A 25,220-nucleotide genomic window follows, 5' to 3' on the forward strand; every position below is an offset into this window, starting at 1 on the left:
AGAATGAGAGAGAGGGAGAGAGAGAGAGAGAGAGAACAAAAACGTGGAAGTGACAATTGGTCATTTATGTATTAGGGGGTAGTCAAACAAGACACGATTCAAGAAAAGTTATTTCGTCAACACTGAGTATTTTTTATGTTTTAATAATCACTTCATTGTAATCATTATTTTGTTAACGGACTTGATAGATGTTTATCAACATAAGTTACGTCATTTGATTGGTTGCAATTTCCCTTCAGACAATCAATAGAATTTGATTACACTGCAATAAATGTGTATATTCATTGCAACGCGAAGCTGTTCCTACCCAATCTTTTAATTATCTATTTTCATAATCGTGGACGAAATATCTACGGAACGTAGCCTTAAATGAATTCTATCTAGATGTTGTCCCATTCATCATTCCAAACTACTATTTTAATTATGTTCCTAATCGTCCTTCGCTGTATCCTCCGTCCCAGCCTACTATATTCTATCAATATTTCCCATAATGACCTTTGATAAATTGTTAATTATGTACTCGGCGGGGTTCACGAAATTCCAGTGGCAGGGGAAAAAACATGGGTTCGATGACGAGCTCGTACATGAGATCGAATCTCGAGAACACCGGGCGGAATTCTTCGACGACGAAAGCCTCGTCTTCGTAGGGCTCAATCGGCGAGCTCGTCACCAGCATCCGTAGTGTGGTCAACGTCGGACGTAGTCCGCGACGAACGAAGTTGATGTCTAGAAACTCGAAGACATCGTGGATGATATGCCAACGAAGGCGACCTCGAACCTCCAGGTGTTTGAGTTTAGGGCTGTCTCGGATGATGTCGATGAAGCCACGCCCGTAAAGTTTGTAGCACGGCGACACATCGATGACTACCTTTTCAATAGTCTGCATAAATGAAGGATCGAAATTATATATTTACAGGAGAATTCAATCACATAGTATTAATAACTCTACTTCTTTAACCAAGTCTGTTTTTAATAAAGAACTTCGTTTGCCATAATTCTCCTATAAGTTAATGCATTTTTCTAACAAACATAGGTTTTTATTGGGAAAAAGTACAAAAAAATGATCTGAGACGTTGAAAAGTAGTTACATATGATTCAAGGGTTAATATTTTTTTAAAACAAAATTCCATCTAGTGATGCAACCATTTAGATAACACGAGTATTCTAAATCATACTTACATTATTGAGATAACGTGAGACGTATTTCAGTGTTCTATCTGGTTGAAAAGAATCGTCATTGTGTCCAACCACACTCAAGGTATGAAGTGGCATCTGAGGCGTCAGCACACGCTGGATGTCGTTCAAACGAATGACTCCAAGCAGAGAAAACTCCACTTTACATTTGGACATCGTTCCCGAGAACGCCCTCCATGCCGGTGTACCGATGATATGGTTCAGGTTTTCACCTCGGATGCATCTCACATGGAGAAATTCCAAAGCGCCGTTGCTCTGCTCGGCGAGGTTCATCAACAGTCCGTCGGACAGAGCAGAGTAATTCATAGTCAGTTGTACAAGATTAACAAACCGTGGTAAAGTTGCTGCAAATTCCGAACTCTGGTGGATGGGCGCTCCGGGTCGAAATAGTTCTTCGATATCCAGGGCTTTTAAGGCTTTTGCTGATTTCTCGCTAGCAGCTTGAAGTAACACTATCCCCTCCTCACACGTCATACCGCCGTAGTTCAGATCCAAGTAGTGGAGTTTCCCCTGCCTGCCGAGGAAGCGACGTGCAGAACGAATTATGCCTTGACGCGCACGCCCACCCGGTATGCCGCGAAAATGAATATGGAATTTCAACTCCGTCAGAGACAGTTCCTTCAGCTGAACCTTCTGCCGGTAGAGTTCGGCGAAGATGGATGTGAAGGCGCGCTGGAACTTTCGAACGTGGCGTAAGCTCCGTAGTCCACTGGATAGATGAAGACGGTTGAGGTAGCGACCGAGGATGTTGGCGTAGTTGACATGGCGACGGTCTTTGAAGTTTCCCCGGAGTCTGATGATGCGATGGCGCCATAACCTAGGAGCTCTTAGAATCACCCGCTTCCAGTTCGTGCAAACCTACAGAACAAGGAATTGATAGAACTCTGTCACGTCAAAGCTAAGAAAGATAACAAAAGTCCTATTCCGGACTACACACCCCCAAGAAAGATTACCGAGTCAGAGTCCTTTTCAGGACTCCTCAAACATTTTTCTCTCCCTCTCACATGGTGCACCCGCAAGCCTACTGTATCTGTCACATCAGTATATCGGCATACGTGAAAACTCAGTTTCCTTTGACCATGTCTGAGTTGGTCTTAAAATATCTCCCACTATACATGATTAGATCTATGATGGGTCGAAGCGATAGCTGAGCCCCCATTGGGAAATTAGAACAATAAAGGAGAGGGAGGGGTTGGGGGAGGGGGGGGGGGAGTGTCATGTAATTATTTTAGCCACCTCCCCACTATATAAGATCAACACCAGTGAGGGAATTCAGGAAGGCCGTGTGTGATTCTCGGGAGACAAAAAAGTGTCTGTAAAATTGTCAAAAATTTGTCGAAAACTGTTTTTCTCTTCCCTTTCTGACAATCAGAGTAAAAAGTGATATTATTGGTTAAATGGACATGTTACAAATCTGTGTAAGTTTTAATTCCCCCACATTTGTCTATACCCTCAATCACATCATGATAATTATAAGTAGGCCTACTCATTTATTTCCCCCACATTCTTCTCCTGCAACTCACATCCCTTTTCACTTTTCTCCCCCTCTCCCTTTCTCTTCTTTTTCATTTTTAAAAATTTTCATTCAAAATAGAAGATGATGAAGAAGAAGAAGAAAAAAAAAAAAAATCGAATTATTTGTGAATTACTCACCAGTGACATTTCAGATTTATCCCACTGTGACAAATTAGATGCTATCTTTGCCAAGATGACATCGGGTATATAATCCCAATGAATTTTCTCCTCCTCCTCCTCTTCTCCAACACCTACGATTTCCTCCCCATCACAAAGCAGTTCTCCAAACGGTTCTAGATCAATAAATTCGTTGCCTTGATGCGATGTCCCGGGTAAGCTATTTTCTCCACAATCAAATTGAAATGTCACATCATTTATGCTGACTTCATTTACCGGCATTTCATCTTCTCCTAAAAAAATTATGTCAGATTCGCGGTCCCTGTCTTGATCCAAAACTTCCATGTTTACAAAATTAATGTTGTACTAAAGAACATGAAAAGTTCCTTATTGTCCATTAAACCTAGATATGTGTTTCTTTTTCCGCTTTGAAATTCCTTGAATTAGTGTTACTTTTCCCTAATCTAATTTTCTCGTATGCCTGCGCTGCAGGTTACATGCATTGACGTTCTTTGTGTGTACTGCTCCGTTGTTAGCACGATAGCTTGGAGACCGACGATGTTTCTACACGTACACACGTCATTGGCTCAAAGTTACGCGTTGGCATAGGAATACGTTGCAACCCTCGCTTCCCATTGGATAATCCGCGCTGGCCCTTGAAAGCGTCACAAACATGAAGTGCGCATGCGTAAAGATTGTGTCCAGCGCAACCACAGAAAAAGAGGTCGCGAACGTGGAAATACAAAATACGTCGGGTAAAATTTTGTTAATTTTCATTATAGTATACGTAGGTATTTATTTGTCTTTCTCGTATAAATCAAAACGCTGCTATTCTCGTGATTTTATTGTTACTTTGGAATACTAGGCTTCCTTGCTTTTACTGTTACAATGTAAATCAAGACTTGATTAACAAGCCTAAAACAACTGAAAAGGGCAAAGTTACAAAATTTCAATCTCTAGTGGCTGTCATAGTAAATCACTCGATATAGTGTGTCTATGAATTGTAAAAGTGAATTAAGTAGGGGATTTATCTTGAGAACATTTCCTTACATGTCTCACCAATTTGCCCTTTTTTGAGCTATGACTTATTCAATTATCTGTTGACTTTATTTCGTCCCCGATTGCCAGTACATTTTTGGCGAATTTGGGGCTGATCTCAACACTTTTTTTGGCAGGGGGAGGGGGGGGGGGGGCACGTGCCCCTGTGCCCCCCTGGATCCGCAACTGAATATATATAGCTCTATCGGTATCAATGATGCAACGAAGGTTGTGCAATAAATAAATGATGATACAGCAAAATGCAGTCGGCATCGACCCAATGGCCCCCTATTGAAGATATATTGTTGTCTTCCAAATAACTATACACTATGAAATAAAATGCACACACATATATATATATATATATATATAGGGTCTATATATATGTAAAGGTTTTTATTTATGTATAGTTGTTGTTGTTATTGTCGGTTGTTTACTAAAAACAACTCTCGTGCTTATATCACTACTGGCACTACCATCAAAAGGATCTTGAAAAAGACTAGCAGTCTCCTCCCACTTTGAAGAAAATCGACGAGATTAAACAAGTAAAATGGCAGCAAATACCGGTATGCCAGTGACTCGCAGAGCAATGGTTGTTCCAGACTTAGATGAGCTATCAAGTGGTGAGTTTTTAATCACTAGATTTGCTTTAAGTGCGTGGATTTTCGAATCCTGACGTGAATTTCTTTTGAAGTAAGGTTGCATGTAGTCCCATACGCGTTAAATTGTGTTAGATCAACCTTACTCCTTAGGTAAACCTTTACCTTGTTTAGGCTTTAGTACCGCAAACAGGCCTACTGGAGGCAGCAGTCGAGCTTCCAGGTCTGTCTTCTTGTCACTTTTGGTACTCTTAATAAACTAGTCAGGGAGGCAAGCGGGACCAGGGGGGGGGGGCAAGACTAGAGCAAGCATCATTTCCCTCTTCGAGTTCGAGTCTTCGAAGTTCGACCTCATGTCAGCGCCGGCGCCCTTCTAGTACTTCTTCAGTGCAGATTAAGGGTTTGGTGATCATAATTATTTAATAAGACTGACATTTGGGAGAGTTAACTGGCTGATTTTGCTGGAATCCGGCAAAAAGTTTGAAAGAGAATATAATTATGAATATGAATACTTTATATAGACCCTAGACCTAGTACTATAAAAAATAATACCAACAAGTCTTGTAAAACATCAAAATATAGAAAGTTGCTTTCAGCTAATCTGTCTATTTTCTCGAAGATACTGCGTGCCATGGAGTTCACTGAATGTAGCTTACTCTGTGTATATGCACCTTAGTTATTAAACTAATCACTTTGATAAATTGCCAGCGTTGAGATGTTGTTGATCTTGTACTTTGATGAAACGACCCTACCCTGGGCCTGGTCAACTTTTCATACTGGGGTATTCCAACACTGCTCCTTGGGTTTTATTTACCTTCAGGCCTCAACAGAATAAAACAATCGATTCAACAAGAAATCAAATTACTGCAATGTACAAAGTTATTACACCTGGATGGATGCCTACACACATTTTGGACATGCCACACACCACACTGCAGTGCATAATCTTCGTTGTATGAAGGAGGAGGAGGAGGAGGAGGAGGAGGAGGAGGAGGAGGAGGAGGAGGAGGAGGAGGAGAAGGAGAGGAGGAGGAGGAGGAGAAGAAATGATAAAAATAATCAGCTAGCTGATTACGGTCGCTCGCCATGAAGAGGAAGAAGTGATCCTTCTACAACCCAGGACCAAAATCCAGTTGAAACCAATTGGAGCAAAACCAATTGAAACCAGTTGCCAACTGGTTTCAATAGGGAAATTGGAACAACTGGTTCCAATTGAAACCAGTTGCCAACTGGTTCCAATTGAAACCAGTTGAAACCAATTGCCAACTGGTTCCAATTGAAACCAGTTGAAACCAATTGCCAACTGGTTCCAGTTGCCTAATTGGTTTCAACTGGAACCAGTTGTTCCAATTTCCCTATTGAAACCAGTTGGCTTCAACTGGTTTCAACTGGTTTCAATTGGTTTCAATTGGATCCAATTGAAACTTACAGTTGGCATAAACTTAATTAGTTATAAGTTAATTAGCTCTTGCACTAATTATCGCTTATGTCAACACAGAAACATTGTTTTATGTGTCTACATTAAGTACAATGTAAAGGGCATTATAATATGCAGACTATATAATATACTTAACAAGTGTGTGTGTGTGTATTGGGTTTTTACAGACGTGTATCAATCAGATATGATTATTTACGTCTGGGACCGACCTTTAAACGTCACCATCCGAAAGACGTGACTCAGTTTCGAACCTGCGTCCTCGGCTGAATCAGTTTGTAACTTCCGCTTTTTAGCTGGATTACAGGCGCACGCCACAACGCCTACAAGGAAGGCATTGCCATTATATATGTTTGTATTTGATGTATTTTGTACATGGTTAGTGTTTTACTAATCAACTTTTAATCTGTGTAATTACAAAAATATGTTACTAATGAACATGCTTATCATTGCTAATTAATCTTTATATTTATCTAAAACAAATGCATTACTTGCAAATGAAAATTAATTAATAAGTACATTGTAAATCAAAATAAATTACATAAAACATTGATCTGCACACAAGCATATAATATGCAAATTAACTGGTTTCAATTGGATCCAGTTGGGTAACTGGAAATATTTCCAATTGGAACCAATTGGGTAAGGGGAGCCTTCCAAAGTTGCGACTGTGCCCGGACGCGTCGGGGCGCGATGAATAGAACAGTCGCGTCCCAAGAGACGTATTGAGGCGCAAAGGGGCGCGAAGGGGCGCAATAGTCACCCTCACCTGTTTCTTGCATATGAAAAGAAACTGTCTATTGTTGGTATAAACCCGCTCTATTCTTCTTGCGCCCTTTTGCGCCCCACCAGGCGATGGAAGATTATCTCTCCCGTCATTGTTCTCGCTCGTGATGCGCGGTACAGTTTAAACTTGATATACAGGAAGTATTTGTCGGTCAAAGCCTGTCTTCCCCTCCTCCGGTTTTCGTTCTGATAAACATTCCATTGTTTGTAAAACAAAATGATGTATTCTTCTCGCGTCGCGATCTATTCTTCTCGCGCCGTTTTGCGTCGTAACGGGCGGGGTATTATCTTTCCAATCATTGTGGCGAAGCTTTGCGATGTACATTGCTACAGCACAGCATGAACTTGTCTGGTGGGATCGTCTTTGTTTTGGGGGGCAATCAACACACTCGTTCACCTTGATCAGAATAAATTGCGATTTATTTTTGTTGGGTTTTATACGCCTCCTTTTAATTTTTGTGACGACTGTATGAAATGTGAAATAAAGATGACTATGTACGATTAATGGTTGTTTAATTGCGAGCTTAATTGTCCCCAACAAAAACAAAATTAAAGACGAATGGTGTGAATGACTACATGTATGCCGTTATAGTCGGCAAATTGATTACTGTTTGGGTCGCTTGTGTATGTTTGTAATTTGAATGATTATCAACATATTTGTATAATTCCCACATCGCGATATGATTCTAGCGTCGTTAATAATGGACAAAGGAATTATCTTTCTCTCCCGTCATTCATATTCACGCTACGCGTTGCAAATCGCCACAGCCTGAGCTTGGAAGAATTTATATTTTGTCAGTCAAATCTTGCTTTTTTTCTCCTCCCATGACTTGGTTCTAATACATTGAAGGTTTGCTCATTAGGGATAAGAAGGATAACATCAAACAAACGATCTACTCAAGATGACGCTCTTTTCATTTCACCTCGCTGTTTGATAAAAGTAGAGTTCTACGGAGCGAATACAAAAGAAAAGTTCGCTCTAAGGCCAAATAAAAAATAAAAAAATATTTTATTAGCGTCCTGTTTTTTCGAAAAATAGGTAGGGGGAGGCCCTCTTTTTTCTTTTTTTTTCTTTCAAAATGGCCGCTCAAAATGGCCGCTCGGTACATTTTCCCTGACAGTCGGGCTATTTTTCAATATGGCCGCCGACATTTCGTCGCTGTTTTCACGAAGTGACGGTAGTGAAAAAATTGCATTCACTTTGCGTTACGATTTTCCTCACTACCGTCACTTCGTGAAAACAAGGACGATTTTTTAATTTAAAAAAAAAATCAGTAATAGATCAATTTTAGCAGTGTTTTTCATGTTTTTTTTTTTAATTATTAAAAAAAAATTAAATAAAAAAAAAATTAAAACAAATTTCCACAAAAATAAGAAATAGGAGGCGGCCCCCAAAAAGGAAGCGGGCGGGGACGTTTAAAATGTATATTTTGTTAAGTGCCCTCAGGGAAAAATCATAAAATGCCGTGGCAGGATTTCACGCCCGAGATTTGCCTTCGAAAATTGCCCGTCCAAAAGGCGTTTTTAATCATAATAATTCCATAGCTCTTTTTAAAAGTGGAATAAATAGAAAAAAAGAGTCCGGGAACTATATCGAGATTATAAAACATGTGTATCATGAAGATGTAAACAAAAAGCGTAGGCTGATGGTGATAAAGTTAAGCAGCACTTGGAAATGCAATACAAAACATTAATCAGTTCATGGTGATAATTTATCATTCGACTTCTACTTTGCGCTATTATGTACTAAATGATCGCAAAACGGGCAGGGACACACATACAAACATTGATTTCTGCTCTAACATTCGAATCATTTATTCGTAGATTTGTATAATTAAGTGGCGAAAGTGAAATTTTGAAATCATAATGCACAGATACAAAAACATACCAAACATGTTTTGATTCTTATTCTAAAAAAAAAAGAAGGCAAATTTAAAAAGATCTTTTTAAAAGGAGGGAGGCGCTATAGCCCAGTGGTAGAGCAGAGCAGCTCGTAACCGGGGGCTCCCTGATTAGAAACCAAGTCGATATGCAATGGTAAGGCATAACTCAACATTACATTTCGTTCGGAGAGGACTTAAACCGCGCCGGTCCCCTGTTTGCCTAAAGCTATGGTCACAAATCTGAGCAGCGACCGGCCGATCAGTAGCCTGCTCGGTCGCTGCTGGAATTAGGCTTCGCCCAGCGATTAGGTCGGTGCCCGGGCGGCGACCTACCAGGCACCGAGCGTATTTTGGGCGGCGAGTGAAAAGTGAGCAGGCGCCGCCCAAATTTTAACTCCGCGCTAAAACTTCAGCGGCGACCGAGCGATGCCCTAAAATCGAGCGGTGCCTGGGCGGCCGCCGCTCGATGGCCGGGCAGCCGCCGGGCAGAATTGGTTAAAAACTCGCCGCTCGGCCGCCGAGCAGCCTACTTTTGGGTAATGTGACCATAGCATAATTCAGAGCATACACATGCTTCATATAGAAGTGGATAGGCCTAAATTGAAGGTTTGACTTAACTAGGGAGAAGAAGGATAACATCAAACAAAAGATCTACTCATGATGACGCTCTTTTCATTTCACCTCGCTGTAAGATAAAGTAGAGTTCTATGGAGCGAATACAAAAGAAAAGTTCGCTCTAAAGGTAAAAACATAGAATGCCGTGGCAGGATTTCACGCGGCCGAGCAAGGCTATTGTTTGATCGCTATAATTGTCCAACTTGCTATAGATTCTTGTTTAGCTACAATAAGGCTGCGTATTATGTGTGTGTGTGTGTGTGTGAGGGAGGGGGGGGCGAAGTGAACGGCCGGACCAAAATGGCAGAGGCCCATCAGGAGGGCTCCGCTCGCTAGTTATAAGGACCGCTATTCACTGGACAACTATTCATGAAGACCGCTATTCGTAATTTGAGAACATGGTCATTATGTATAAGGGTCATGAATTCGTAATACGACATCCCCCTCCCCAGAACTAAATAAATAAATAAATAGAAAACATGAATAGATTAATAAACTTAACTAATGATACAATAACAAATAATGCCCGGTAATTGGGAATAGACGCCTATGAGCGGAACAATGGGCGCAACAACTATTAGCTGCTCAAAGAGCTGTCTTTTGTCATTGCGTTGCAATAACAACGTGCTTGTAAAAGTTACATGTACTAGAATATCCGTATGCTATATAACACCCAATGTGAACATAACGTGTTCAGGCCTTATAACTATATACAGTGCGCGTTAAAACAAAAGAATTTACTAGCGCTAGCTAACAAATATGAAACGTCAAAACGTCACGAACAATTATTGACGACAAGAAATTGTTACTACAAATGCCACCACCAATACAGTTTCTTCGCGAAGAAATATTCGATCGAATTTCATGTTTGAAACAGATAGGCGATATCGAATTGTTCCATCTACCGAAACGTTTTGATGATGCAGGCTCCCGACAATACGACTATCATTTGTGTAATATCTTTAATTTGCAGATGTTTGTTTGTTTCGTATGACATATTTATAAACGCCCTATAATCTTATTTCAAGCAGAATCTTTCAATCTCTTTGATTATAAGTATCATTTTTAAATCACTGGTTTTGAAATACAATAGCTAATTTTGCGAAGATTTAGAGAACCTACGTTTCTATTCTTTAAATCGGTCTTGCATGAGAAGAACAGATTGATGATATAGATATATGACCTATTTTGATCGGATGACAGAACAAAATAAATGTATTATGAAACAAATAATGTGTCAAAACATACAGAAGGAATACAATTATACATATCGTTTTTGTTTTGTTCGTGAACAAATTAATATAATACAAGTATTGAGCACATTAATGAACAAAAATGAACAATCATTCCAACGTCAACGCCTACACAACTTCGATGTTTGGGAGGGAAATAAACAATCAGAACAACAATCTAAATCAAAGTCTTGTACGTAAAATAATAATAAAACATATCAGTAGCCAAAGTGCAAATTTTAGAGTCAAATCTTTCAAGACGAGAGCGGACGCACACGCGGGGATTACATGAATAAATAATGCGTAGGAACGGGCGCGAAAGCTTTTCTTTAAGCTCCCATTCAAAAATTCACTATTCACAAAAAGCGCTTCGCCGTTAAGCGCACCGCCCCCACCCCCCCCCTCCCATGAGTGTTATGTAGGGTACGCATATGCATTTTCCCTCCTTTTTGAAAACAGTCCCCTAAGTCCGGTGTGTAAAGTCAATACGGGCCGGATTTGTGTGTACTAGACGAGCCGGACTTTGGTGCGTGAAAAGTACCCCTTTACCAGACAGTAACAATGAGTCTCCAAACAATAGCCAGATAAGATATTCATATTGTGAGCATGTGCTTAGTTATATCAGGATTCCCTGGTTATATTGGAGACGTGGGCTAATATCTGTTTGCCCAGTATTTCTCCCTGATTGTTTGACCATCATTAAATTGCTATTGTCCATGCAGCTGACTTTTCTATACGCTTTTCTACCCTCGGCGCTAAAGGGATTGCGGAAAATTTCAACACTATTTGTGTTTCTTGATGACCCAGTAGAAGAAGAATAAGGGCTAGCCACCACCCCCCCCCCCCCCAAAAAAAAAAAAAAAAAAAAAAAAATTAAACAAAATTTAAAAGAATAAAAAATGGCCCCAAAACAACGCAATCATTATTAATTCCGTTTACTACTTGAAACCAACACGTGCATGATAGATCCCCCGGATGGATCCTTATTTAGACAGTGAGACAGTTCTGTTACGAGAAGCAATTCAACGAATTGCCATGGTTTGTATTTGTTCTAGAACGCACTACGCTCTTTCGATACCACGTGGCCCCAATTCAGCACAATATATTCGTATTTTAGTTCTTCTCAACAATGACCTGGATCTAAAACTGGCCGCGGATGTAACCCCCCCCCCCCCCTCCCCCTTCTTCGCAAAGAAATATTCGATAAAATTCTTTGGAACAGAATGATAAACTAATTTCTTCGGCTTGAGATACGTTCGAGGTGAAATTTCAAACATCATTTCCTGGTAACTCTCTTTTTTTTAATGCATGCTCTATTCTTACGATTTAGGCATAATTTACTATGTTGATTTGCAATTGATAATCTCCCTGGGAGTATTGCGATATCCCCGATGATACGGGTACAGTGTATTTTATTTTGTTCGTAACATTAGTGTTTTGCAAAGAAAGAACATTCTGAAAATGAGCGTCTTCCTTCTAACGAAACATATTGATGATGTTCCCGACAATACGGATATCATTTGCATACAAAAATCGTAATACAGATAAAACGCTTTTTAAATCCAATTCAAGGAGAATTTACGACATTCTTGATTAAGTATCATTTTCAACATCACGGATTTAAAAATACGTTCTCTAATTTTAAGAAGATTTAAAGGATCTATGTATTGAAAAAACAGACTGATAATATAATTATATGATTTATAATGATCATACGACAGAACTGTTTACAAGATGCAACGAAAATTAAAGAAAACAAAACAAGAAAACCGAAACATGCGATAACATCGCTAGAGGAAATATATACAATTTTAATGTAATATGAAACAAATAAAGTGTCAAAACATGCACGAGGAAAACGATGTCAGAGAGAGTGGGGTAAGTATAAAATAAAGTTGTTTTGTTCGTGAACAAATCAATTTGTATTAAAATTGATATATTGAACACAATCATGAACAGAACAGGAGGAGATGAAATAATGAACAATCATGCCAACGTTAACGCCTACAGAACTCCGATGTTGAGAGTAAAATAAACAATCAGAATAAACATTGTAACCAATGTCATGTACGTAAAATAATATTAAAACAAATCAGTAGCCAAAGTAATGCTTTTCAGAGTCAAATCTCGCAAGACGAGAGCGACACACAAGCGGGCACTACATGAATAACTAATGCGCCGGACCGGGCGCGAAAGGGCGCGAAAGCTATTCAAAGTTTAAGCTCCCTTTCACAAATGTCAAGTGCTTCACCGGGGCGCGCCCCGGCGGGGTAATTTCGTAACAATGAGACGCCAAACAATAGCCAGATTTTAATAAGCTGGAAACCAACTGAAGTCCTCTCGTATCCGACGCAAAAAGGCGCAAATGGGCGCAATAAGGCGCCTCCTTTGTTCTCATATCCTGCTCTGCGCCCCGACGCGTCGCGGCACAGTCGCAACTTTGGAAGGCTCCCCTAACTGGAAATGAATTCTATCTGGAACCAGTTGGGTAACTGGAAATTACTTCTAACTGGAATGAATGCTAACTGGAACCAATTGGGTAACTGGAAATGAATTCTAACTGGAACCAGTTGGGTAAACTGGAAATGACTTCTAACTGGAAATGAATGCTAACTGGAACCAGTTGGGTAACTGGAAATGAATTCTAACTGGAACCAGTTGGGTAACTGGAAATAAATTCTAACTGGAACCAGTTGGGTAACTGGAAATGACTTCTAACTGGAACCAGTTGGGTAACTGGAAATTACTTCTAACTGGAAATGAATGCTAACTGGAACCAGTTGGGTAACTGGAAATGAATTCTAACTGGAACCATGCAGTTGGGTAATTGGAAATGACTTCTAACTGGAAATGAATGCTAACTGGAACCAGTTGGGTAACCGGAAATGACTTCTAACTGGAACCAGTTGGGTAACTGGAAATGACTTCTAACTGGAAATGAATGCTAGCTGGAACCAGTTGGGTAACTGGAAATGACTTCTAACTGGAACCAATTGGGTAATTGGAAATGAATTCTAACTGGGACCAGTTGGGTAACTGGAAATGACTTCTAACTGCAAATGAATGCTAAGTGGAACCAGTTGGGTAACTGGAAATGACTTCTAACTGGAACCAATTGAGTAACTGGAAAATTACCTTACTGGTTCCAGTTGCACTTCTTATTGGTTTGAACTGGAAATGAGTACCCATAACAATATTTTCCAGTTCGGCAATTGGTTTCAACTGGAAATTTTCTATTCCAATTGAAACCAATTGAAACCAATTGAAACCAGTTGAAACCAATTGAAACCAGTTGGAGATTTCAACTGGTTTCAATTGGATTTTGGTCCTGGGAAGGTTTCCTTCAGCTTTGATATAAATAGCATTGAGAAGGAAAATTACTGTTACAGGGGAAAAAACTTTGCAGTCTTTTTTACTTTTATATACATGTAGTTGCTTAAAGGAACTCGGTAACATTGTTGAAAGTTGATGAAAAAATTGCATACTTTTGTACGAAATGTTACTTATTCTATTCCTTATTCCTTTTACTGTTTTAACCCTCTAATATGCAAAAATCTTCAAACTACAAAGATATCTATGGTTAACAGTAAATTCTCCCAACCATTTTTGAATTTCCCAACCGATTTTCATGAAAAAAAGACATAAGACAGGCTTTCAAAAATCTGTCAACACTTAAATGTCTGGAATGGTATATATAGCCAATTCATTGCTTTGTGACGATTTACATTCACCTATTAAAGATGTAATTAAATTGTAAAAATATAATTGGGAGAATTAAGGAATCGATCAGACCAGTTTTTCCAAATCTTTAACAAAAATATTTCATCGATAATGGTCCGTTTTCACAAAAACTTTCAGGTTATCTTTAATTTTTCATCTAGCATTGAAGTCACTACCTTAGCACCACTTTCTCTCATCTGGACAATGTTACCAAGTCCCTTTCAGCAGGCTTGACTGTATTTTATTCCGTTCCTTTCCATTCCTTTCAGTTCTGCAGACGGGGTTGAAGATCTGTTTTGAGACGGCTGAGGTCAATGTCGTAGACTGCCCAGATTTGACCCAGCAACCTTTCCACCTTGCAGCTCCAGGTTAGCAAACTATTTTCAAACTTTATTCAAAGAACTATTGGGGGATTCAATGCAATGTTTTCCATACCACATATTTTCCCCTTTTTCACTTATTTTTGTTTACAAAATGAATAATCTATTCATTTGACCACTGCATTAATAAATTTAAATTTTTATATGTATTAAATTTTATTGATAATATTCGCATATAACTTTCCAAAATTTTTAACAATGTATTTTATCTGTATAACTTAATATTGATGATTGTAGTTAGGCCACAGTTTTATCAATTGTATATATTGCCATGTAATTTTCATTTTCATTTTGATTTCTTATCTTGTATACCGGTATACATGTGCAATTCAGCTTGGAAATTGAACTTTTCACAACTTGATAATTGTTACAAATTATAAGCACATTTTGTTAAGCACTGTACATTTTAGTTTCCTTGTGATTAGGATAAATTTGTATATTTGATCAAGCATTGAAACGGAAGTGATTCTCTTTTTCTTCTTATATCCTCAGGACTTTGTGGGAGTCCACGCCTCACTGATGTGGGTGGTGTACCCTACTTGGTCCCATTGGCTCAGAAAGAAAAGGTAGATTTTGAACTAGTATGTAGTGAAACCTGTGTATAAAGTCCACTCAAATGGAATATGGAAAGTAGACTTTATATGCAGGTGGTCTTCATTTACAGGTTCATTTAATACAGGTTTCAATGAGAAACCCAATTCAAGGGATACACAAAATGTAGTCTTTTAAAGCTCATCAGTACTAGTGTAAAGGAGGGATAAGACCACACTGCAAAATCACTCGACAGGTGGTTATCTTATCAACTCAGCTCTCAAATAACATAAGAAACAGAGGATCTTGGTGGACCAATGGTCACCGATTATGCCTAGGTCACATATAAACCGGGCCCCATATGATTTTCCCTACCTGGTGGCTTGCCATGGATTTAGAGACCGTACGATTTTCATTTCTACGGCATGTGTGGTCACATATTGTGCGGCTCCCGGGAGGTGCCCGGAGAAAATTGGTGGAATGAAATGCAAGGCGCCCGTAAGGGTACCGGCAGGGTAATGGCCGAGTGCCGCCCGAGTGCCGGCCGATAACCTTACGGGCTCCGGTGTACCGATGGCTCCCGGAAGGTGCTGTGCGGTGCACTGAACTAAAGAGTGAGTCAGAAAAAATGTCCCACTTTATAAAAGTTGTATTGTTTGAAGTATGATTATTTAATCATGGGATTCATGATATATTTTGATAGAGTTATCCTCTCAGTACATTTAGGTACCATTTTCATTTGAATCTCTGCATGCATCACTGAATATCAGACAATCTTTACAAGACTGCAAGATCTCACTTGAATATTTGTGACTGAATTGTAAGTACCTGAAACTGAAAGTCAGCAAATCGATATGAAAAATCTAAAATATAATTACAAATGTCTTTGCAATGCAATGTAAATGATAAGCAGAGATTTAACATGACTTGTTGCTCATCAAAGAGAGTTGATTATACAATTTTACTGCTCTTCTGTTGTAAATCTCAAAGATTAACTGCTGTACCATCAGGAAATTTCATTAAAATGATATTAAATGGTTTTGAATATTAGAAGTCTTCCCTTGACTGTGCACAGCCAATGTAAGATATATGAGTCTTTATGGGCAAGTCCAAAGTGTTTTGTCCCATGTGTTGCTGACTACATCAAAGATTTTAGTTTAACTGATGTTGAATTATTTTATAATTTTTTATAGAAAGATAATGGCCCCCACAAAAGCTTTGTTCAAACCAAATCTAAGAAGGAAAATTTTAAATTTTATTGATAAGGTTGATTTCTGGTGATGCAATGAGAAAAAAAAGGTCACTGAAAGCAGTTTATAAGGTTCGATTATGTAGTAAAAAGGAATCGGTGTATACTGTGAGATTTTGGAATCATCAAATTGATAAAAAATGCAATTAAGAAAACTCATTCTTGATGTGAAGCACATGAACTGCACACAGATATTACACATACATGTGGCATGAAAGTGTGGACCAAACTTATCAGTTTTTCTTGTTGTATTTTTTTAATATGAGGGCATTTAAAGAGCAATGCTTTTCAGGGAACATTTCTTCTGTGACAAACTGACATACAACAGCCAGAAAAAGAACAAGAAAACCCACAAATTATTTTCTAACCTTTGTACCACCAGAACTCAACATGATCTTATTTCATGTTCATTTTCTATACTACTTGGTAATGTATGAGAAACAAATTGATAGAATAGCTTGGACTTGCGTTTATAAATATAAAATTTTCCTCATCTCCCTCCTTTACCAAACAGAAATACAACTTGGATACAGTTGCAGAGCAGGTTGATCTTCCTGGTGCCTTCATACTTGGTGCTGGAGCTGGTCCCCATGCTGCTGTTGGTACCAATAATGAGGTAAAACCAGGGCACTGTGGATGGTTCTATTTTTGTGTGATAAGTGTGATTAGGCCTGATAAAAACCCGATTTAAATCGGTTTCCCAATTTTTATGCCTCCGTTACGAAGTAGCCGGAGGCATTATGTTTTCAGGTTGTCCGTCCGTCCGTCCGTCCGTCCGTCCGTCCGTACGTCTGTACGTACGTCCCGTTCTCGTGATCACGTTATCTGAAGAACGGATCAATGGATTCCTACCAAACTTTGGTCATATATGTATCTAGCAAAGTCGATGAACTGATTAGATTTTGGGGTCACGAGGTCAAAGGTCAAAGGTCACAGGGCTCATTATGTATGCAAAAACAGCTCGTGATCGCGTTATCTGAAGAACCGATGGATGGATTCCTGCCAAACTTTGGTCATGTATGTATCTTGTAGAGTCGATGAACTGATTAGATTTTGGGGTCACGAGGTCAAAGGTCAAAGGTCACAGGGCTCATTATGTATGCAAAACGGCTCGTGATCGCGTTATCTGAAGAACCGATAGATGGATTCCTGCCAAACTTTGGTCATGTATGTATCTTGCAGAGCCAATGAACTGATTAGATTTTGGGTCACGAGGTCAAAGGTCAAAGGTCACAGGGCTCATTATGTATGCAAAAACAGCTTGTGATCGCGTTATCTCAAGAACCGATTGATGGATTCCTGCCAAACTTAGGTCATGTATGTTACTTGCAGAGCCGATGAACTTATTAGATTTTGGGTAACGAGGTCAAAGGTCAAAGGTCACAGCGCCCATTATGTATGCAAAAACAGCTTGTGATCGCGTTATCATTAGAACAGATTGATGGATTCCTGCCAAACTTAGATCATTTATGTATCTTGCAGAGCCAATGAACTGTGTAGATTCTTGGTTCATAAGGTCCAAGGTCATGGGCTCATTATGTATGCAAAAATAGCTTGTGAACGCATTCTCATTAGAACTGACAGATGGATTACTATTTAACTCTGGATATCTTGCAGAGCCAATGAGCTGAGTAGATATTAGGATCATGAGGTCAAAGTTCAAAGGGTCATATATGTATATGAGAAATTGTTTGTAATCACGATATTCTGAGAACCTGTTAATGGATTACAATTGAACTTGAATTTGAAAAATTTCTTCTGTTTTGGTTTGTAAAATTGCTCTATGACGGAGGCATCATTTTCGACTGCGCGCAGTCGAATTCCATCTAGTTTTTATTTTTCCCGATTTTTTACCAGATTTCTTTCTTCTTCTCTCTTTTATCCTAATTTTACTGATTTCCCGTTATTTTCTCTAATTTTCCCTATTTTTTTCCCAATTTTCTTATTTGTACGGGGGGAATGTTGTTAGATGCCATTTTCCCCGCGAATCCTTTTCTCTTTTATTTACTCAAGGGGGGCATGGTTGAGGGGAAAACAAAAAACCTATTATTTTTTTTTAGTGCTCACTATCACCCTGTTAGAGTTAACATAGATTATTGACATGAAAATCATTGCAGCTACAAGCAGAATAGAGACTTTTTAAAAAATGGATGTTTTCTATTGACTCAAGGGGACGTTGCATCCTGCCATGACCCGAGGAGCGCCGAGGAGTCATTATAGCCTGTATTGAAACAGCCAGGCCTCAAATATTAAAGCAGTCGATATGTCCTTTATATACCGATTTGACACAAAAATCTACCAAGAATTCTTACCTTATCCTTTTCTTGAGTAAAGATTGGTTAAAACATCACAGAAAATCCGAGACACTGCTGTTAATCTTTGCTGGAAAGGTGGCTGAATGTTACAATCATTTGGGAATCGCAGACAAAAAGTAGTGTATGGTATCCGCGCTCGCACAAAGTAAGTTTTAACACGTAAATCAATGGGGATCTCATCAAAATTGTACTATTTTCCTGGTACCCGTAATCTTTGGAGAATCTCACTAATAAACTATTAACTGTTACTGGCATCGCTTGTTTCTTTACGAGAATGGCTAAAATCAGGACTCCAATTTCGACCAATCAGATAGCTAGATTTCTAAAGAGAGGTATTTAACACGATCTATATAGCATTAGAAGGGAAGGGGGGGGGGGGGGGTGATGAATCTTGCCAGATCAGGTTTTAGGGCTATGAAGGATAGGAACCATTTTTCAATATTCAATGTGCATAGAGAATACAGGTGTTACCCTTCTTGTAAAGAGTAAGTCTCGACAAGAGCGCACTTTAAAAATCTCAATTTATGTGATTGCAGATGATCGCCAATATCAGGACCAGATCGGCTGACAGCGAGGGCGACAATCAGACCCGTCTCTCGTCCATCCTTCCAGAAGATGGCTCCTACTGTCTCAAGTGCAGTCCTACCAGAGATTTCAACCTCCTGGCAAACTTGATGGCTTCTGAAGGAAAACCGGGCAAGGTACATATCTAGGGGTCAGTGACAAAGACGTAACTCTATATTGTGCCAAAATGTGTATTTGATATCAAAATGTTCAGAAAAATGTGGGCTTTCCAGGAGACACAAAGACTTAACTCCACCCACCACCCCATTAAAGTCAATGGCTAGTGGAACATAGACTTAACGTCTTAAGGCCCATATGTTCAGTGACACATACATTGTAAACCACTTTTTCTCAAAATGGCCAAAATGGAATTACCAATATATTTTGGCACAATATAGAGTTACGTCTTTTTGTCACTGACCCCTCGATACAGTATTGTTCAACAGTAACATATTTATGGGTTGGATGAGGAGGGGGGGGGGTGCATTTAAATGGCAGGTAGGGAAAAAAAGAGAGTAAGAGAGGAAGAAACTGAGATTGCAAAGGGAATATGAATGGTGAAAAGAAATTGGGAAAGGAAGATGAAAAGATGATAATAGAGGCCCACAGTCACGCCTCCCCAATTGTTAATTCACATTGCATCCACAAGAGATTGTGAGGACTCATAATTTTAGCTAGCTTCGATAAAGCCTGTTTTCATTAAGGATTTGGCAATGAAGTCTAGTTTCTCATTATGTCCAGCAGCCAGTCAGAATAAGTCTATATTTTGTGCACTAGATTCCTTTAGTTTCCGTTAATTGTCCCATTTTGGTTTCTGTTCATTCTTGCTGCTACCATGACTGCACGACAAAAAACTTTAGTACCGGTAAATCTTTATTCACTGTTATTCTTTGAATTTGTTTATTGTTAAAGCCTATGTACATTTACAGAATGTAGCTTAGGGGTTTTTAGAGGAACTTGTTTCATAATTTGCATCTCACATCCTAAACTATGGTTCTTTAGTGCTATTTATCTTTCAATTTGATTCAGAAGTCTGATTTTCATACCTTTGAATCTTATTCAGGTGCTCGAGGTGAAATGCCAAACCAGACGGAGTCCTGACAACTTTGTATCACTCATGCGACACTTTATCCACAAGCACTATGGAAAAGACAAGTTTATCGGCTTAGGAGGTGTGTTTGTTATTGAAGAAGGAAAAGCAAAGATACATATAATGGTGAGTATATTGAAAAAACGAGCTGGCTGTTGATTCAATGAATTTCAACACTTTGGTTGCTTTCTTTGTCTCTCTGCACTGTCACTCATTTGCCAAATGTGCTATTTCTCACAGAACAATGTGCACCGAGTGGTGGAAGAATTATTTTGCAAAATTACCAATATCGGGTGTTCATTAGCTTTATGACAACTCATTTGATACCAGTATGAATTAATAAAGTGCTGGAAATGGTTAAATAATCTTGAAGCCTTTGGTATATATCTATCCCATGATGTACACAATGTTTCACAGGGAGATGATTTGTTTGACATATAAAGAGTTAATCGCTTTGAAGGTTTCCTTTACTTCTGGGCCCCGTTGCATTAAACTTAACATTGATGGTAACTTTGCCATCAATGGCAACTACCATGGTAACAGGGCTCAACAGCCAATCAAAATCAAGGTTTCCATGGTAGTTAAAATTGATGGCCAAGTTACCATCAATAGCAAGTTTTGTGCAACGGGACCCTGGTTCAGAAAGAAACTACATTTTGAGAGAAAATTGACTAAAAGCAATTCCCAATTGTTGATCATAACTCACAACACTGATATACACAACAAGATGATCTATTCATCAGCTATTCTTTTAATGTAGTTTATTTATAATTTCATTTAAAATATTTCATTCACTGTTTTATTTTTTTAGTAATAATTTTGTCTTTATCATAAGACCTGTTCGACAGGATTTCTAATACTGTTACTTTCGTGACTTTTGTTAGTATGTGCTTCTGTTGAAAGACACCATAATTCATTTATAACGCTAACGTTACAGCATACCTGTCTCCAGAGATGGCTTTTTTCCCTTTTTTTTGGGGGGGGGGGGGGGGGGTATGATCGCCTTGTCAGTTCTATAGTTCAGTGTTAAAGTATAGGTCAACTAACACAATGCTTTGCTGCACACATTGCCCACTTTCCAGATATTCAGTGCAACCACTGAAGTCTGCTCAAGTCTATTTAACTGAGCTTCGGTAGAAACTGACTTTTTACATTCCAATGGGGGTTACTGTCTGGGTCTATTCTGGGTATACAATACCATTACCTTTACTTTCCTGGTCTTAAGTAAAAACACATTGATTGGTGAAGTAATACCTTGAGCAAATGTTGTCAGAAGCAATTTTGGATCATTCTTGGGGATAGTGTACATTATCTATAACATATAACTGTAACTTGTATATGTAACAAACTCTTTTTTTCCTGCTTAATTTTCTCTGCTCAGCCTGACTTTTCCAAGAAACCCCTAGACACTGAGGAAGACGTGAATAAATGGTTAAAGTTCTTTGAGTTCAAAGCCCCTCTCATCTGCTGCAGTGTGTTCGTCACCCATGATCCGGTAAGTACATTACGTGTATATTTCTGTCTGTCTGTTTGGTTTTTGTCTCTCTTTTTCTCCCTCCTTTCCCCTCTCTCCTCCCTTCTCCTACCTTGTCTAAGGTTTGCCTGTCGGGGCAAGAAGTAATGTGTGCAAGGCTCATTCCATATAGGTGTGGAGGTGTCATGGTATATTGATTCGTTCACTTGACTCTCCATCCAAAGTTTGAGGGTTCAAATCCCATCCCAGCATCAGTGTCCTTTGGCAAGACATTCATCCACATTTGCCACTCTCTACCCAGGTTTAGATGCCTACCTGATATGCTAGAAAGCTATACATTTGGCCGCTTGGCTATGACCAGATTGATAATGTTGGACAGCCAGGAATGTTACAGCTTGATGGACATAGGTGCTATACATGAAGCGACTATTGTTATTGTTATTACTGATGCTACGATACACAGATGAAGGGAGAACTCTCTCACCACAGTTTCTGAGAATAAAAGATCATACATGTCAATTCTTCTCATGTTATATTTAACCATACAGTTTGATATAACCTAAAGCAGGTTATTCCCCTTAGCACAAAACACAAAGGAGGGTTAAATTTAACTCATGGTTCAAACCCTCATTTACATAACCGATGGTTTAAAATTAGCGCAAATTAAGCGAACCTTGCCTTGCGTGCGTCTAATATTGGACCTCTGACTGTGTCTCGCTTATTTTGAACTTATTTTAGACCATGGTTTATTTAAAGGTAATACAAAGTTTTGGGAATTTTTGAAAATTGGGTGGATAGTGATTCTTTACCATTTGGATATATTTGGTTGACCCTGTGGATGTATTATAAGCACTAGAAAAAATAGCCCCTATAACACTTCTGCTTTCGAGAAAAATTGAATATAAAAATTTACCGGTGCTCCCGGTAAATTTTGATAAATTTCAAATAGCGCCTATGGCCTTACAGTGTTACTAGCTGCGACCATGAACATCTCAGAATATGTAGTTGTGATATATTTCCAAAGGGGAATAGCTTATCGGTCGATTTTAGTCAAGAAACATTGTTTTATAGCTTAATTAATATCTTGACCTTGAGAGGGAGCTATACAACATAAAGAGTTTAGTATTAACAATTTCAAAACTTTAGACTCGTTTTCAACCGCGACAACGATCACTCAATATTGTAGGATCGTATTTGCTTCCAATATGTTCATTTGAACCAAATTCATGACCCCATACCAAAACTTTGTATTACCTTTAAATGAAGATTTAAACCTCCTGTGTGAATTTGGGCCAAAGATTTGACTAAAAGTAGTAAATTTCAATTGGAAAATTGTCAATTTGTGTGCATTTGTTTCCACACTGATCTTAATCACTGTTACTTTTGGGTCACAGTGATTAAGATTGCTTTTCCCTTTCCTGGTACAGGTGATTCCAAAAAATAAAATGTATTCTTTGTCTTTTTGTCTTTGACAGGGCATGGATCTGAGACTAGAACACACGCATTGTTTCAGCCACCACGGCCAGGGGGGACATTACCACCACGACGTGACTCCTAAGACGGTTTCCTACCGAGGTTACTTTGTACCTGCTGAGTGGATGTACAGAATAGATCCTCCAACAATAACGCATAACATCGGAAGAGATTAGACAGGTCATGACAGCCACTTGGACGGTGGGGCACTTACATTTTATTGTTTGATTTATTTTTCACAAATTGTTGAGTGATTTTGATAAATCGTTGAAGATACATAAGATGTGTGATGTAAACAGTAAAGCCATCCTGACACTTGCATGCAAAATAGTTTAAAGGCATTGTTTAACAGTGTTAAATCTGAGATGCATGGCCCTACGTGTTATCAGTATCAGTGTCTGGATATGGTGTAATATTGAAGCTCTAAACAAATTGTGCTTCAAAATGATCATGAAGTGCCTCGAGTGAGACTGTACTGTTATTAAAAAAAAGAAATGGTTTTCGAAATTTGTATTTCCAATCATAAATATCTTGATAATCAGACAGGCAATCAGCTCGTCCCTGACTGACCTAAAGGTTTATAATTGTCATTGCAGCATGAGGTAAATCCAGGATTTTGTTTGAGAATCTGAGACAAAAATACCCAATCCCTTTAATTTTGGGGCCACTTTCATGAAGATGTGGTGAACATGGCACAGCCTCAAGCCAAATATTTTGTGTCAAAGCCCACCTGCGCAGGACAGTGCATGAGCAGTGGGTAACTTTGATGTCAATGTAGTATGACAACGTGAGCTATGACGTACCTGTGATGTCATGAACCGAACCTAGAGCACGCCGGGCATGGCGCACATTGTATCGCTGGCTGGACTGCATGCAGCAAATTGGCATGACTTGGTACACACAATGCTGGGTACCGAAGTGTGGATTTTAAATTTGTGCAAGTGTGAGGCCTTCCTAATCACAAGCATTTCATGCAAATGTATGAAACAGGTTGTAGCTTATACCCCTTTCAAACTGGCCTGATTTTCATTGGATGCATCTGATGAAACTGCCACTATGAATGGTACAAAGGAAAAAAAGCCGATAGAATAGCCGATGAAAAGAAGAGAAATAAGCCATTAAATTCTCTTTCTATCAGTGTGAAACCAATGAAACAGCCACTGTGAATGCGTTCGGGAGAAAACACCGATTAAAAGCCCGATGAAAATGGTCAAAGGTCACAGTGTACGCACGCTTTATCGTAACCAGCTGTGTTTGTTGACTTTTTGTTGAGCATGCTGCATGCTAGCTAGATGGGGCGCGGGCTTAATAATTGCGCAATAATTCTTCACTTCCGGCAAAAGCTCGCCACAGCGAGTGCATTTCACCCACGGTTTGAAAAGGACAGCAGGGAAAGCGGTGGTTTCACCTTTGTTTACATAAGGAAAATTAAATCGGTATTTTCATGGGTGTGACTCCGATAGAAGCACTATGAAAGGGGTATCAGAGTACTATCCACTCCATATACTTTTGGTTACAGCTGGTTTTTCTGAAGGCTCATTGTTCTGAAGTTTTGTTTACTCCAAGATCTGTTGCTCCACTAAAGGTTTATAATTATATTAAAAAAAATAATTGGTATTCTTATTTTCAGTGAAATGAGCTCAAATGAAATGGAATATTGACTTTATTTGAGTTTTATAATTCTAATTTATTTTTGGAATTGAATTATGAACCCCCTTTTTGTTTGGAATTGTGATTTTTTTTCTTCAGTTTTTGAATTACATTCAAAGATAAAATTAAAAAGATATAATAGTATGACAGAAACTGAGTATGACCAACCATGAGGTTATTGAACCCTTGTACATTGTGATTCATGAACCTTCAGATAAAATAACCTTTTGAATTAATGACACTCCTTTGTAGTAACAAATCTACAGATTAAAACAGTGAATACATGTAACTGGAAAAATACACCTTTTTCACTTTTTGGAGTGATGAACTCTGAAGTCCCTAGCATAGGAAAGGAGTGTT

General features: G+C 38.9%; 2 protein-coding genes across 2 annotated transcripts; one reads left to right on the plus strand and one right to left on the minus strand.

Annotated features, from left to right (window-relative positions):
• Positions 1–55: 55 nt before the first annotated feature.
• Positions 56–3,108, minus strand: LOC105444533 (F-box only protein 39-like). Its single transcript, XM_011678870.2, has 3 exons — positions 2,848–3,108; positions 1,180–2,052; positions 56–880 (listed from the first exon to the last, which is right to left on the minus strand). The coding sequence occupies exons 1-3, from the start codon at positions 3,106–3,108 to the stop codon at positions 509–511; spliced, it is 1,506 nt and encodes a 501-aa protein (XP_011677172.2). The 3' UTR covers positions 56–508.
• Positions 3,109–4,348: 1,240 nt separating this feature from the next.
• LOC574946 (ester hydrolase C11orf54 homolog) lies at positions 4,349–23,622 on the plus strand. The gene is made up of 8 exons (XM_030992286.1): positions 4,349–4,487; positions 14,404–14,502; positions 15,007–15,080; positions 16,809–16,910; positions 19,146–19,310; positions 20,237–20,389; positions 21,645–21,758; positions 23,213–23,622. The coding sequence occupies exons 1-8, from the start codon at positions 4,415–4,417 to the stop codon at positions 23,384–23,386; spliced, it is 954 nt and encodes a 317-aa protein (XP_030848146.1). The 5' UTR covers positions 4,349–4,414; the 3' UTR covers positions 23,387–23,622.
• Positions 23,623–25,220: the final 1,598 nt, after the last annotated feature.

The sequence above is a fragment of the Strongylocentrotus purpuratus genome, unplaced genomic scaffold (assembly GCF_000002235.5).
Source record: "Strongylocentrotus purpuratus isolate Spur 01 unplaced genomic scaffold, Spur_5.0 spur5_scaffold_2, whole genome shotgun sequence".
Lineage (NCBI taxonomy): Eukaryota > Metazoa > Echinodermata > Echinoidea > Camarodonta > Strongylocentrotidae > Strongylocentrotus > Strongylocentrotus purpuratus.